Genomic DNA, 15,292 nt, shown 5'->3' with positions numbered 1-15,292 from the left:
GAGCACTTGCGACCACCAATGACCAATAAGTGCACCATCTTTTTACAATTAACGTTTTTTTAATGGTGAAAACTCATATAATCATTCTGCTACATAATTTATTTTATTGTATTGGGAACAATACCTGGGCTTCATTGACAAAGTGCTCATCCCCGCCCTCACCCTCATACAGACAGGCAGTATAGGCATTTTTTAAGTATTGCTTTGTAATATTTTAAATGTATGTATTTTTTGCACCTGCACAATGATGAGCTTTTTTTAGCCACATAGAATATGATTGAAAGGCACAATAAGAGACAGACATAAATGACAAGTGTGAGATTTGGGGTTCACTCATTTATTTCGTATATGAATGTTTTTTTTGCTCCAATTCATGCCCCTTACTTACTTTATTTCCGTGGGTTTCCCCCAATGTTGCAAACCCATTCACGACAAAATTGGCAATCAGATCCCACCCCTCGGTCATTGAAAACAATAATTTAATGTGACACCTCACTACTATATATACACTAATATATATATATATATATATATACACACACACACACACACACACACACACACACACACACACACACACACACACACACACACACACACACACACACATATATATATCGGCACAATGCAGGACCCAACAAGTGACCCAAATGACTAAGTCCAATTCTACCCTACGAGGAAAGCCACGAAGGAATTCTTCACTGTGTAATGCTAAACATACCCATACAACATAGAATAGGGGAATGATTGGTCATGTAGAAACTGAATAGTGCAAGCTACTTTTAGACATTACTACATATGTTTACTGTGTTTAATAAACAGGGCTGGATATACATTTTCACCGAAAAGCCAAAAGATATGTAATACTGAATGATCAACAAGATGAATCTCTAATTGCATTGCTTTACAGATGGTTTGCGGCTTACATTGAAATCAATCCCATTTGATCTAATCATAACAAGCCTCAAAAAATCTTAGGGCTTGAAACCTTAAAGGGGCTTTAAATAAAATACATACGCTAAAGAAGAGCTTTTGAAAATCCAGAGAAATAGTACATATGAGCCTCCCTCCCACCTTGATAATTAAAATGCTGAAGTCCCCATATGTCTATAATAATGTGCCATATGAATTCACAGCAAACCCTTTTAAGATGTTCCTACTTAGGCCACTGTTCTATCAATATGGTAAGAAGCAGGCCACGCACAGACATGAAAATTTGGGCTTCACTTCAAGTAAATGGAAGTGATTGCGTCATTAAATCCGCGATACCCTTATTGCAATCATATTAAATATGGGTTGTAGGAAAACAATGCAGAGTCCCCATAAAAAAATGGGAAAGGTTCCATTATTTAAGGCTGCTGAGCCCTTATTAACAGAAGAGCCTCCAGCCACCTATTGCGAGGCACCTACTACGGGTAAGTGGTCTCCAAGTAAAGCTTGCAGCTGTCCAACAACATACAGTCAGCATGAGAGACCTGGAAACTTGGTAAATGTTCTCCAGACAGTGGGAGCTTTCGTGATCAGCTTGTGGGGGTTATTCACTTACAGTTTGTACAAAGGTGTTTGGTAATCATTAACAACCGTTGTCTGCAATGGCCGCCGTTAACAACAGATAATTGCTATCACACTTTAGTGAATACGCCTGGGGTTTGGATTACATAGTGCATTAGATATTCATTTCAGAATGGGTAGGTATATCCCCTGCCAAAAAAAGACTGGTGTTTTAATACACCAGAAAGCACAGAATGCAACTTCGTAATATTAATGCCTCCGTTTAGAAAACAGTTTAAAGTTTAGGAGGTTCATGGAACCTAAAGCATCCCTAAAGCCCCCTATCTTTTCTGTTTGAAATACATGTTTGAATGTTACCTTATAATAAACTGAGTCGCTTATATTGAAGACTGTCGCTCTACTACGGGATGCTCAACTCCAGTCCTCAAGAGAGATCAGGTTGTCAGGATATCCCTGCTTCAGCACAGGAGACTCAATCAGAGGCTCAGTCTTTGACTGAGCCTCTGATTGAGCCACCTGTACCAAGCAGGGATATCCTGCAAATCTGAGCTGTTTGGGGGAGGGGGGGTCTTGAGGACTTGAGTTGAGCGCCCCGCTCTACTAAATACAGTGTGTGGGTGAAGTATCCCATTGAGTATTCCTGAGAATCTGTGCGGAGATTCTCACAGTGACGAACTGTGAAGACTGCCGTATTTTCTGCTTCCAACACGTGATGGGTTTTACAGCACTTTCAAGTAGCATAGCCTACCCTTATACTTCAAGTTTACAAGCATAGATCAGGAATCCATGAGTGATGTCTCCCACAGGTCCCCAAAACCTGCTTCCTTCACCCCACTGCCACATGTCACACAGGACACAGTAGTGTAAATGCGGGCAACATTGCTAGGACAACCCTTCAAACAGTAGTTAACACACGTGCTATGTATTCATATCACAGCAACTACTTTGAATCTGGTCCTGTGTGAGTCTGCACTAGGGATACGTTATACTGTACCTGCACTGATCTCATCAATGAAAGAGTCTGCCATGGTCTGTTGGAACTGAGATTACATAGGCTGTAGGTTTGCTCTGTATTACAGCGACTCTCCCTCCCCCTCTACTTTGGCTCTTGGCTGCATCAATCAAAGCAACAACACAAAAAATCCCTCTCCTAATATTTCAACTCCAAGGCTGCCTCTTAGTGGATGAGAGCAATCTGTCAAGCCAGCCAGGGAGCCTCCCCCAAACAGATCAGGTTTCCCCCTGACTGACAGGGTTACCATGGCGAATAATTTGACTAAAACTGTTGTCTTATCCTCGCAGTCCCAGGGTCAGATAACCGACCAATCACAGCTCTCACAATCATTTTTTCATGCCCGTTTAGAATAACATTATTAAAAAAAAAAAAAAAAAAAAAAAAAAAAGGCAGCCGCCAGCCAGCCAGACAGAGGGTGAGCAAGACTGTACAGCTACATTATGTCCTATACCGCTGCAAAGTGAGTGCAACTTTTCCAGGGGATGGAATTCTAGCGCAGAATCCCAACCAGATACACAAAGTAACCAGTCACTGCCAGGGAGGTACAAAGTTTCACTCTGCTGGCTGTTTTCGCGTTGACTCGATGGCTTGTGGATTGCATTGAGAGCGGTGGATCTGGAACATCCCCCCCATTTCGCAAGCGGCTCCCCCTCTTCTTGGAGCTGGATGGTTACAGCGGTGTCCAGGAGGTAAAGAAGGGGGGGTGGGGGGGGAAATCATGTCGATGCTTCCCACGTTTGGCTTCACCCAAGAGCAAGTGGCCTGTGTCTGCGAGGTGCTCCAGCAAGGGGGCAACATAGAGAGGCTGGGGCGCTTCCTGTGGTCCCTGCCAGCCTGCGAGCACCTCCACAAAAACGAGAGCGTCTTGAAGGCCAAGGCAGTGGTGGCTTTTCACAGGGGCAATTTCCGGGAGCTCTACAAGATCTTGGAGAGTCACCAGTTCTCCCCGCACAACCACCCCAAGCTGCAGCAGCTGTGGCTCAAGGCGCACTACATCGAGGCGGAGAAGCTGCGGGGGCGCCCCCTGGGGGCGGTGGGGAAGTACAGGGTGCGCAGAAAGTTCCCCTTGCCCAGGTCCATCTGGGACGGGGAAGAGACCAGCTACTGCTTCAAGGAAAAGAGCCGGAGCGTGTTGCGGGAATGGTATGCCCACAACCCCTACCCATCGCCCCGGGAGAAGAGGGAATTGGCCGAGGCCACGGGACTCACCACCACCCAGGTCAGCAACTGGTTCAAAAACAGGAGGCAGAGGGACCGGGCGGCCGAGGCCAAGGAAAGGTACGAGTAAGTACAGCCTCTCTTCTCCACTCATGCCCTGTAGCTGCTGTTACTGCACTGGATGTTAGGAGGTTCCCATACACAAGAGAACAGCTCGCGTTGCCAGCTCCATTCCCGTCACTGGGGCTCAATTCTAGCCTTGTTGTCCAAGCTGAAAGCTGCCTCATTGCTGCCTATTCAAAACCCATAAAAGGATCACCTGTCCCATACCTTGTGCCAGGTCATGTCAACATGGGGCAATTAGTGGCAGCATACAATCAAATGACCGTGACCATAATTAACAATCAGGGGAGCATAGGTAGGAGGTATTAAAGAGATATCAGCATGGTAATACCATGACCCTGATTGTGACATGATTGAAGTATTGGAATAAACTACTGTTGAAATATATATATATACACACACACACACACACAGACACATTTTTAACAACTAAGTGTATTCGCTATAAAAGTATTTTTCATCACCTTGGAGGCCATTATTTTTCCCCACAACAATTTATTTTAGATTGCTATGTGGAGACATTTTATAGAGCAGGGATTATATTAATATGTAAGACATCGGCCTTTTCTTGATTTTATAACCATTTACAAAGATGCTTGATCGCCGCAAATCTCGGCTACTACCAAGTTATATGAAGCTTATTTACTTATTTATTTACTCACTATAAAGCAGTCATCTCAACTATTATGTTAATGTTCATTTTAGTGTTTCTTTTATTAGAAGCCTCCTCATTCCCAACAAACACTTATTTCTTTGCCTTTCTAGTCTGAACCATTTAATTCATTTCCATTACACATCTGATCCCATCCTAATTAAATAAAGAGTCCATTTAAAGTTGAATTATTTTGTAAATTGGAGCTGTACCGTACACGACCATTTGAATAACGTATCGACAACTAAATCCTGTTACTCTGGTCTTTATTCTATGAGAGATATTTCTCAGCATCTTTCAGCTTTAAAACTACAGTAGGCCGAAAAAACAGCAAAAAACATGCAAGTTGAATTATTCATTAAAGTGGGATCCAATTGATTGCAATGGATTTATTCTTCTTTAATTAATCTAGTGACATTTTCTGTAGCACTGTTTGTTCAAGTTTTTCAGCTGGTAAACTTTGACAGAGATCTCAATACACACACACACACACACACACACACACACACAAACACACACACACACACACACACACACACACACACACACACACACACACACACACACACACGTGTATATATTCCCACATTATTTTGTAAGCAATACCACAGACTATTATTCAATATCCATAAACAAAACTCAGATGGACACCGATGATTTCATTCTAAAACACACGAAACCTGCACACTAAAGCAGAAATGTGTGTCAAATAAGGAAATTAAATAAAAACAACATAGAAAAAAGGGGGCAACAGTCAAATAAAATACTTTTGAGTTAACCTTGGAAAAAATAAGAGTGTTGTACTGAGGCGCAAAATCAGTCTAGACGTAGATATAAAACATTTTTTTAATCTTGTAATAATATATACCCGTATATGTTACATTATATTTAGTTATTTTACTAGTACTGGTGTGACATTTGCACTTTGCTGTACTTTAAAAGTGATACATTTGCTATTTGCATCAGTATACCAGATGCATCCGTATGTTCTTGGTTTGGATAGTAGCAGTATTAACTAATAAATACTTTGGAGGAGATGAAATAATCTATTGAAATTATACATGTGAGCACAGATATGACACATGATACAAAATAGAAATAGGATGACGGAAGAAGGGACATATAAGTATATGGGTTATTTGCCATGTGGTCACTATATCTTTTTCACAAACGTCGCTTCTCACAAAACTCGCAGATTTATCTGGATGGAATTATAATTTTATTTTTAATGTCACATAGCAATAGGCATTTATAAAACTACTGTACCACATTGGGATGGCGGTGAGAATTGTTTCTGCCGCTGTACATTAAAGGTTAAATCCGAGTTTTATGTTACTCTGCAAAATATATTTGTTTAAAAGTGTATTTATCAAAGTCTCCCGACTGCAAAGGGGCAATAGCTGCAGAAATACTGCACTGGATTGATTAAATAACAAAATGCTATTCATTTTATTGCCATTGTTTTTCCCGAATACACCATGTACTTTGCCCGTTTTTTTCTGCCGGGACTGGTAAATAACCCCTAACTGGGTGTATTTATTAAAGACACTCTGCTGCAAAAACGATGCAAGCTACAGTACTATACAGAGTGTGTCAAAACAAAACAATCTTATTGAAGGCTATTGTAGTTTTGACTTTGATACATTAGGTTCAATTCTTGTTTTGGTTTTATCTAGGCTTGGAAACTGTCAGATTTAGATTAAAACCTCCCCCCCCCCCCTCCAAAAAAAACAAAAAGAAAATACATTTATGAATCAATCCATTAATTAAATTAGTTGGGCAAATTCCACTCTTATTTGCTAATAGTTTATAGAAAAATGCAAATTCTCTATTCACTCATTCATTCTTTATGGATGTCTTTTCTTTAGGACATATCTGCAACCAGAAGTTCCTGAAATAATTTGTAGGTATCAAATCGTATTAAAGGTGTACTTTCTTAACACACTAACTTTCTCTTTTTTGGCCCACCTACTGTATGTCGGCTGCTGAGCAGGGTATATCTGTACAAACGTTGTCACAATACTGTATCTTTTGGAAGAGATATACCAAGGGAAATACTTCACACTACTGTATGTGAATCAAGTCCCCTTAAAAAATATAGAATTATCTAGCGTACTCACCCTGTCTAATACAATTCAGCTAGAGGTGCTACTGTATGATCCTGCATCCACACCGCAAGATGCATACAACTATACCAAAACCAAACTGGATCAGCACTCAAAAATAATAATGAAGGACTTTTTGCTTTTGCTTGCCAAGTTTCTTCTTCAATGTATCAAAACAAAAAGCAGCATTAAAGAAGAAACTTGATGAGGCCAAAAGCAATTATATGCTAGATAATTTTTATAATTTTTGAGTGCTGATCCAGTTTGGTTTTTGCAAGTCTCCCTAAAGCCATTGAGGGAATAAAGAGGGCAGGCGGGTAGCTGAAGAGTTTCTCACCTTGAGACAGTCAATCTCATATGGACATGTTTTTCAATCACCAGTCAGATTGTGTCCTTGATGTGGAACATTCATGAAGATAAACGAATTGCTGGTAGACACAAACAGTGCCGTTTAGCGCTATAAACACAAGCAATCATATGATAAACATGAAGGCCGGAATGTGAGTTTAACCACTTTAGTTAATAAACAGCAGCTAGGTATCACCTTAATCACACCAGTTTTTTTGCAATACATTGTAGCTGCATCTCATGCACCTACAGATAATATACTAATTAAATCTACATAGGATATGTGTTAGATAACTGCTGCAGATGAGTTAATGAGAGATATGAAATGTACAAGATATTTATTACCAAAAAGACTTTTAGAGCGTTAAGCTCTTAAGTTTTATATCTTGGTGCCCTCATGTATTCCTTAAATAATCGTGATTGCTAGCACTAGTAGCAAGGTATTGACTAATAGTATCTCCTGTTTCCTATTTAGGGAGAACAACGAAAACACAAATTCCAACAGTCACAACGCGCTATCATCTTCAATGAATGGGGGTAAAACTGTTCTTGGGAGTTCAGACGACGACAAAACTCCATCCGGCACCCCGGACCACACTTCTTCCAGTCCAGCCTTATTGCTCAGCTCAAACCCAGGGTTACAGGCTCTTCACGGAATGAGTCACCCCCAGGGTCCCAGCGCAATTCCTGTCCCAGGAGCAGATCAGATGCACCATCACACATTGCAGGACTCCATACTCAACCCTATGTCATCCAACTTGGTCGACCTTGGCTCTTAAAACTGATCAACATTTGAAAGGCTAATCAAAAACTTAAGTACTATTAAAGCCCACACACATGGAGATTTGTCAATTTTTCCATGGCTGGATAAAAGGATAGAACTGTTTGAAGGCATTGTAGCCTACAGCACGTGACAATGTGACATCTAACAGGTGACATCAAGAACTCTTCAACCTTTTTATGTTTTCACCATTTAAATTATCAGCCCACGAGGGAGCTAAGCAATGTTTTAACCCACTATGGTTTCCGTGTACTATGTACCCACATTTATCTCTAATGTTGCACCTGCTTTTGTTTTTTTTTGGAGACAATGAGGGCTCTATGAATACATCTGGTGGTGTATTTGCACCAGACAAATTGAATACAACTTTGGATAATGCCCCTTACACAGTGCAGCTCAGGGAGAGATGCGCGTCTGTTTATCAATACTATTCTAAAGTCACTTTTCTCCTATTATACTATTGCTGTATATCCATGGCAGGTGTCCACTGTACAATTACAACTTCAAAACACAAGGTAATACCCCAAACTACTTAGGTAAATCCTTTAATTTACTATGTAGGTGAAAAGAGCAAGATTTTCATATGACCTAATTTGAGTATTTTTAATTAACCTTTTAATCACCCCTCTGCCTGCCCACGTGGCACCAACATGGTTAAGGATATCCCCTCTCTGCGACTCCAAATTAAAGTCGAGCAGCTCAGCTGGCTTACTCGTGTTCCATGTTTATATTATGTGAATCAATCCTCTGGAAATATTCCCTGCTTCTATTTTATAATAAAACGTAGACATAATAATAAATAAATACATTTAAAAAAAAGAAAGAAGTAGCATTCCGCGATTATTTTGAGTTACATATCTCCTTTGTAGTACAATGGGGATTTCCTTTCCCCAAGTCAGTATGATATCATATGTATGTATGTATGTATGTATGTATGTATGTATGTATGTATGTATGTATGTATGTATGTATGTATGTATGTACTTTTTCTTAACCTTTGTCAGTGCTGAATTGATCTTCAAGAATAAGGATTGCTAAAGAAATCATGAAAGAAAATACTTAAATGTTCCAAATAAGACAGCAAAGATGGAAGTTTGCAGCTTTGATATTATGCACCTGCAGAATGTGATATGCAAAACTTTGATGACTAATATGAATAATACAATAACTGATTATCGAAAAGTGTATCACTGCATGCAAACCAACCAAATATATTCAGTTTTTTTTATTTATTTTTAATGTGCCGAGCTTAAAACATAGGACAGGGTAGTATAAACAAATGCGAGTTGTGTTTGTGTATGGGAAGCTAATGAACCCTTGGAAGCTTTTACCAGAATAGGCTGGGAATATGTTAGCATATTGATGCCTGCATTGCGTGGTGTGAAGGAATCAGTTCGCTGGACCTTGTGGGTTACTTGTATATTTGGTTTAGCTTCAGTAGCAATGGATATGGACTCGTCATTCTCTTGTCAAACAACCATGTGGCGAGAAACCATACTAGTTCATGTTATTTTCTAGTTCAGCTCAGCATTACAGATACCAATCAATGCAAAAAGGAGGGTAAATCCAAAAATAACATCTATGCTAAAATTTTTTTTAGAATTTCAATAATGATAACATTGTGTATCTGTTGATTAAGATTGGGGGGGGATGTCTTAAGGAACAATGATAATGCATAAAAAATACGTCTCCCTTTTTATCTACAGAGTATGATAACTATTCTATTTCCAGACCCATTTCTAAATACTGTACTTTTGAAAGGGTCACCGGTTCTTTAAAGTGTGGGTTAGGACATAGATGAACCTTTAGCATTTGCCACTCATTTCAATACTAAGAAACAACTATGCTATCAATACAAACTCCGGAATAGAAGCAATAAAACAAATGTGGTGATCACTTTTGCTAAGGTCAATTAAAAGAGGGATTGAGAGGGCCTTATCATTATCAAGCGTTTTGATTTCATGATTAGGAGCATTTTTTACAGGTCAGATTGAAAGTAGATAACTCAACCTCTGGAGTTTCATGTGTCTCATTGCCTCCCCCCTCTATTTAGCATGTCTGATCACCTGGGAGTTTATTACCTCTTTTAGTAACTGATATCAGAGGTCATTTTCATCTGTTAAACAATTCACGTTCCTTTCATTCAGAAAAGAAGAGAAGCCCCGTTTACTTTCACTATACAAACACGAAGCTATCCAGGAGCTGCTTACATAATTCTGCATGGCGAAAACGTTCTTTTTCATCTTGAAGATATTCCAGAAAACATGTATACTTTTTATTTAACTAAATATTGTGAAGGAAATAATTGGTAGAGGGGGTTATTTATCCAGTGGGTGTAAACGCCAACAGAACAGGGTGTACTGTATATGAGAAGTGATTCTTGAAAGCTAAAGTGAGGTTTTGGGGACCTTGTCATTTGTTTAACTTTGCCTTTTTATTGTTTAGAATATGAGATTTTTTTCATGCTGTGATGAAATGAAGCAAATTAAACATTATGTTTCCCATTTAAGTTAGGTTCATAGTAATAGCAGAGGTACAACACTATTTCACAAAAAAAAATGAAACCATTACAAGACATTATATTTATTGCACAGTAAGCTTCCATATAATGTTTTACTGCATAAAGGGTATATATCAAAGTCTTCCAAATGCAGAATGGTGCAAAACCAGTGCATCAGATAATCAAAGAAAGACACACATTGAAAGCAAAATATAACAAATTGTGTGGTGCTAAGAACTAAGAAGACACACACACACACACACACACACACACACACACACACACACACACACACACACACACACACACACACACACACACACACACACACACACACACACACACACACACGCGAACAAGTTCCACAACAGGATCCTTAGTGAAATGATCTTGATTTAGGATATGATGGTAGAAAACACTTTTGCCTGGAAAAGCTCACCATGCACAGATGTAAAGGTATGACATAAAGTTCAATCCAAGATAAGCAGTGTGTAGATAAATTCCCACAATGTCTTCTATAAATGAACGAATAAAGATAATGCGTCAAATGAAGGGCTCACATGTAAGTGCAGCACCCTGCGCAACTCCAGCGATCCTTCAGTCCTGGGTGTGCTAGCGTGTGAAGATTGGATAAGTAGCAGCAGTAGAAAAAAAACTGAGCACTATCCTTGGAACTTAGAAAAAAGACTGAGTGCATAAGTCTAAAAATAAATGATTTAATGGTCCTAGGAACAAACAAGGCGAGGCGTCGCCCCACCAACGCGTTTCGTGCAAAAAGCACTTTCTCAAGGTATGAGAAAATACCCTGAGAAAGTGTTTTTTGCACGAAACGCGTTGGTGGGGCGACACCTCGCCTTGTTTGTCCCTATGACCATTAAATAATTTATTTTTAGACTTAAGCACTCTCAGTCTTTTTTCTAAGTTTCAAGGATAGTGTTCAGTTTTTTCTTTTCTTTTGCTGTTACATATTGAAAACAGTATAATTTGTTTGATAAATCTTTGGCTGTGTTTTTGCAAGACTTTTTCCCCATACTACATCTTCCAGACTCAGGGGTAGATCCTCAGAGCCGTGGTAATATTGACCTAATAATGTTACATACTCGAAATAGAGAACGGACGTTATTTTCCTTCTTAATAATGGGGATCCTCAAAGCTAATGAGACGCAAAAATAACGTTTGTTCGTCAAAGTAGCAGCGCTATTAACTGGGATTTTCATTTCTCCGAGATGTTTCCAATACACTGCACATGCGCACTGGTCAAACTTTAACTTTATTATTAACGCATGCAATAAAGACGCATTACTCATGTGTGTAACCAAAAGCTAATGCAAATCTTGTTATAATATTGACAAATGTATCATTTTACACTTATTAACTTTTTCCTTAATTATATGGTATATAATGTAATAATGACTATATAAAGTGTGGGTGTAGCATAATGTATATCATAGATATCTCAACAATATAAATTAATATATCATTTGATATTAATGTACAATTAAAATAAATGAAAGAAGGACCTCCTTGATTTATTTAAATTGTACATGAATAAAAATGACATTTTAATTCATATTGTTGAGGTATGGTTGGGTTTACATTATTGTACATCCATACGTTATACAGTCATTATTACATTACATACCATATTAGTTCACAAAAACAAATCACTTTAATCACTACAAACCATAATATTGTTTATGATGTATTTCAGACATTTATATGATCCCTAATATTTATATTTGTATGACATTTTGTAATGAAAGGGTTAAGTCCTATTCTCATTCCATTGCTTTTAGGCTCTTCCCAGAAATAACTCAATAACCAGGGTCTGGATGTGAGAAAGAGCAGCATTTGGTAGGACCTAAATATCGCAGTGTTATTATCATGCGCTAACATGAACGGAGGTCTGAGGATCTCCGTTATTAGGTAAACTGCTCATAACCATATAATTTGCATATGAGTAATCTTGAAGTCCATTAAAATGTATTGTTCCTTTTTTTTTAAGGAAAATGGCTGAACATCGTAGTGCTAAGCACTTTGGGGATATGCGTTACGGATATGAATACATTAAAAATGTATTGACATTCTAAGGATCTGCACCTATGATATATAATACACCATGAATATGAAACATGTATATACAATAAATATTCAGATAATTATGCAAAGATTTGGTTTCAAAATACTTTACATTCATTCGAGACACACACACACACACACACACACACACACACACACACACACACACACACACACACACACACACACACACACACACACACACACACACACACACACACACACACGTCATATAGTCGAATATATGTATATTATTCCCAAAAATATAAAAACTCTTTTAAAATCTATCTAAAAAAAAGGATCCACACTGCCTGCCTGGGGGTTTGCCTTATTCCAAATGATAATAACATTGATCATAAAAAAAAACATTAAGGGCCCTACATACTAAGATTTTATTGTACAGCACAATTTCGGGGCTATTAAGTAATGCAAACCTTTAAAAAAATCAGTGTCCTTCCTACATATACAGTAATGCATCATTTGTTGTTTGAAATTATTTTTGGCGCATCCCTTGTATTGAATACCATACTGATCCAATTTAAATGAATTATTTTAGTGCTAGAGGATCATGCCACCTCCGTTGTCAGGGACCATCTGGCAGTAGCAACCACTTGATCACTACCTGATTCCAGAATGTAAAGGGAGGAACCCCTGTTCAGTTTAGCTCTTGGTCAGCGCGCCCATCAAGAGCACATTGGATTCCTGATAGAAAATGAAAACAAGTCCATGATCTACAGCGTATGCCGTAAGGGCCCCTAGGGTGCCAGTTTTCATGAAGTATGCTGTATGTCAATAGGGCACCTAAGGGGTGCTTATTTCCAATAACTAGTGTTATAGATTATTAATATCATATTATTTATAATAGCCATATTGTGAAAATAATAAATTTTGTTAACCTATGTTATGAAACATTCCTTCTGCGTCTAATACATATTTTGAGTTGATACATAGCAACTTAATTCTGTTCGGACGCTATTTAGATTCTTTTGAGGTTTAATGCAAAGTTGCACTTTTTCATTTATTTAGTTGCACGCAAAAATTATAATTTTTTTTATTACATACCATTTACATCTGTCCACCACGCGGAGTCCATTTCTGTGCGCCATAATATTTTTAATTTGGTGCAGATGGAGAAATGTGAAATTAGTTCATAAGCTCACACAAGCACAATTAAAATTGAGTTTTTCATGCGCCTATCTTGCTCCAATTTTTTACATTTAACCCTGTTGTGTGGTAACTAAGATTTCTATGGTTAAAAGGGTTATGTACTCTCACTTTGCATGTGTGGTATTATAAAGGGTGGCAGAGCATTGGGGCTTATTTACAAATGTCTCACTGCTTGAAAACCAGTGCAAAACTTGTGTAAAAAAAAGTCTTCTATAGAAAATAGTCTGCCTCACCTTTTCAGTACTTACTGTATATGAAATACTACACTATACTGTGTTATATGTTCGTTTTTTTTTCCGATTGGGATTTTGAGCTCCTCTACGCAGTAAAGAATATATCTGAGAAGAACTACCTGGACGGTCATCTGGGGGTTTTGAGCTGAATTTCACTCAATTTGATTTTATAGCATTTACTGGTTTGTATTAAGCTTTTATCTTTCACTTGAGTCTGATAGTGCTAGTATTGTTTTTGCAAAAAATATTGGACCAGATGTAACAAACAATAAAATGGCACAGGTTACAATAGATTTGTATGTCCTTAACAGTTCGGCAGTAGGGAGACTTTTATAAATAATTCCTAGTGCATTTTTGCCCTTTCAGCACTGAAGCACCTAAGGAGTTTAAAAAAACAGGATATTCAGCGCTCGTGCTGTGTGATGGTGTGGATAATCCCTTTGCAGCATGTACATAAAGCGTCTCCCCAGAAACTCTCAAATCTAGGTGAACCCCCCTAAGAAAGGGGGGAAGGCACCCTGAAAAACAAGATAATAAAAAATGCACAAATGCGCACCAGGGATTAGTGGAAGGTAATTTATTAAAAATACACAAAAACTGAGGGGATCCAACCCCACCTCAGAACAGCTGTGCAGCTGGACGGCTAAGTACTACCAAGGAGAACACCTAATGGTGACTAAACCCTAAGCTGCACAGTATACAAATACAGTGAAATTTATATAAAAAACATGAAAGAAAAAAACAAACATGAAAACAACCTATCAACAGATTTGTATAGAAACCGCCATAGGGTTGGGCACTGGCAAGGGGAAACGGACACTCACACTGAGACAGTCAGCAGACTCGCGGTGTCTGCACAGGATCCGGATCTCGGCACAGCGGAGATGGAAAAAAACGCTGCTGTCTCCTGCAGGCTCCGTCTCAGCTTACCAGCATACACGCGCAGGATGACCTGTCGTGACCTCTACGCGTTTCGTACCAAGTACTTCGTCAGGAGTACAGACCTCCTGACGAAGTACTTGGTACGAAACGCGTAGAGGTCACGACAGGTTATCCTGCGCGTGTATGCTGGTAAGCTGAGACAGAGCCTGCAGGAGACAGCAGCGGTTTTTTCCATCTCCGCGGTGCCGAGATCCGGATCCTGTGCAGACACCGCGAGTTTTGCGTCGGGTTATTTTGTATAGACTTGCTCACATGGTACATACAACATTACTATAGCTCGTGTATGACTATTCCGATAAATAATGCACAAAGACATGTAATTAGACTGGCGTTTGCCTAATATTTGTAACGAGCAGTTTAATAACGCTATACTGCATTTGTTCATACAAGTGCATACACCTCATGGCGAGCACCAGCTGGTTTAGTTTAACTGTAAAACAAGATAACATTGACTAATGCAGATTTGAAGATCCTTCTTCTTCACAAGTATTTTGAGCGAAGAGAGAAAACACACTGCAAATTTGTTTCATATGTATTGTTATCAGGATGGTAGTTTAAGCAGCACAATCTTCTCAATTCAATATAAACAAACAAATCCTGACATATACTGTACAACGGATGTGCATACTTTTTTTGCATGAAGTACATGAAGCTATTAATTAAGGGATTCAAATTCA

At 38.7% G+C, this 15,292-nt stretch overlaps 1 protein-coding gene across 4 annotated transcripts; it reads left to right on the top strand.

Moving 5' to 3' along the window:
• The first annotated feature begins 2,906 nt into the window (after positions 1-2,906).
• SIX2 (SIX homeobox 2) lies at positions 2,907-8,507 on the top strand. 4 transcript variants are annotated; one of them, XM_075595797.1, is made up of 3 exons: positions 2,907-3,805; positions 6,329-6,363; positions 7,389-7,595. In XM_075595797.1, the coding sequence occupies exons 1-3, from the start codon at positions 3,246-3,248 to the stop codon at positions 7,442-7,444; spliced, it is 651 nt and encodes a 216-aa protein (XP_075451912.1). In that variant the 5' UTR covers positions 2,907-3,245; the 3' UTR covers positions 7,445-7,595. The 4 variants fall into 4 exon arrangements, with proteins under 4 accessions (XP_075451912.1, XP_075451911.1, XP_075451910.1 ...); XM_075595796.1 differs by having other exon boundaries at positions 2,908-3,811; XM_075595795.1 differs by lacking the exon at positions 6,329-6,363 and having other exon boundaries at positions 2,910-3,805; positions 7,389-8,507.
• The last annotated feature ends 6,785 nt before the right edge of the window (positions 8,508-15,292 follow it).

Source organism: Ascaphus truei, chromosome 4 (genome assembly GCF_040206685.1).
Source record: "Ascaphus truei isolate aAscTru1 chromosome 4, aAscTru1.hap1, whole genome shotgun sequence".
In the NCBI taxonomy this organism is placed as follows: Eukaryota; Metazoa; Chordata; class Amphibia; order Anura; family Ascaphidae; genus Ascaphus; species Ascaphus truei.
This window is presented reverse-complemented; position numbering and strand designations above follow the sequence as displayed.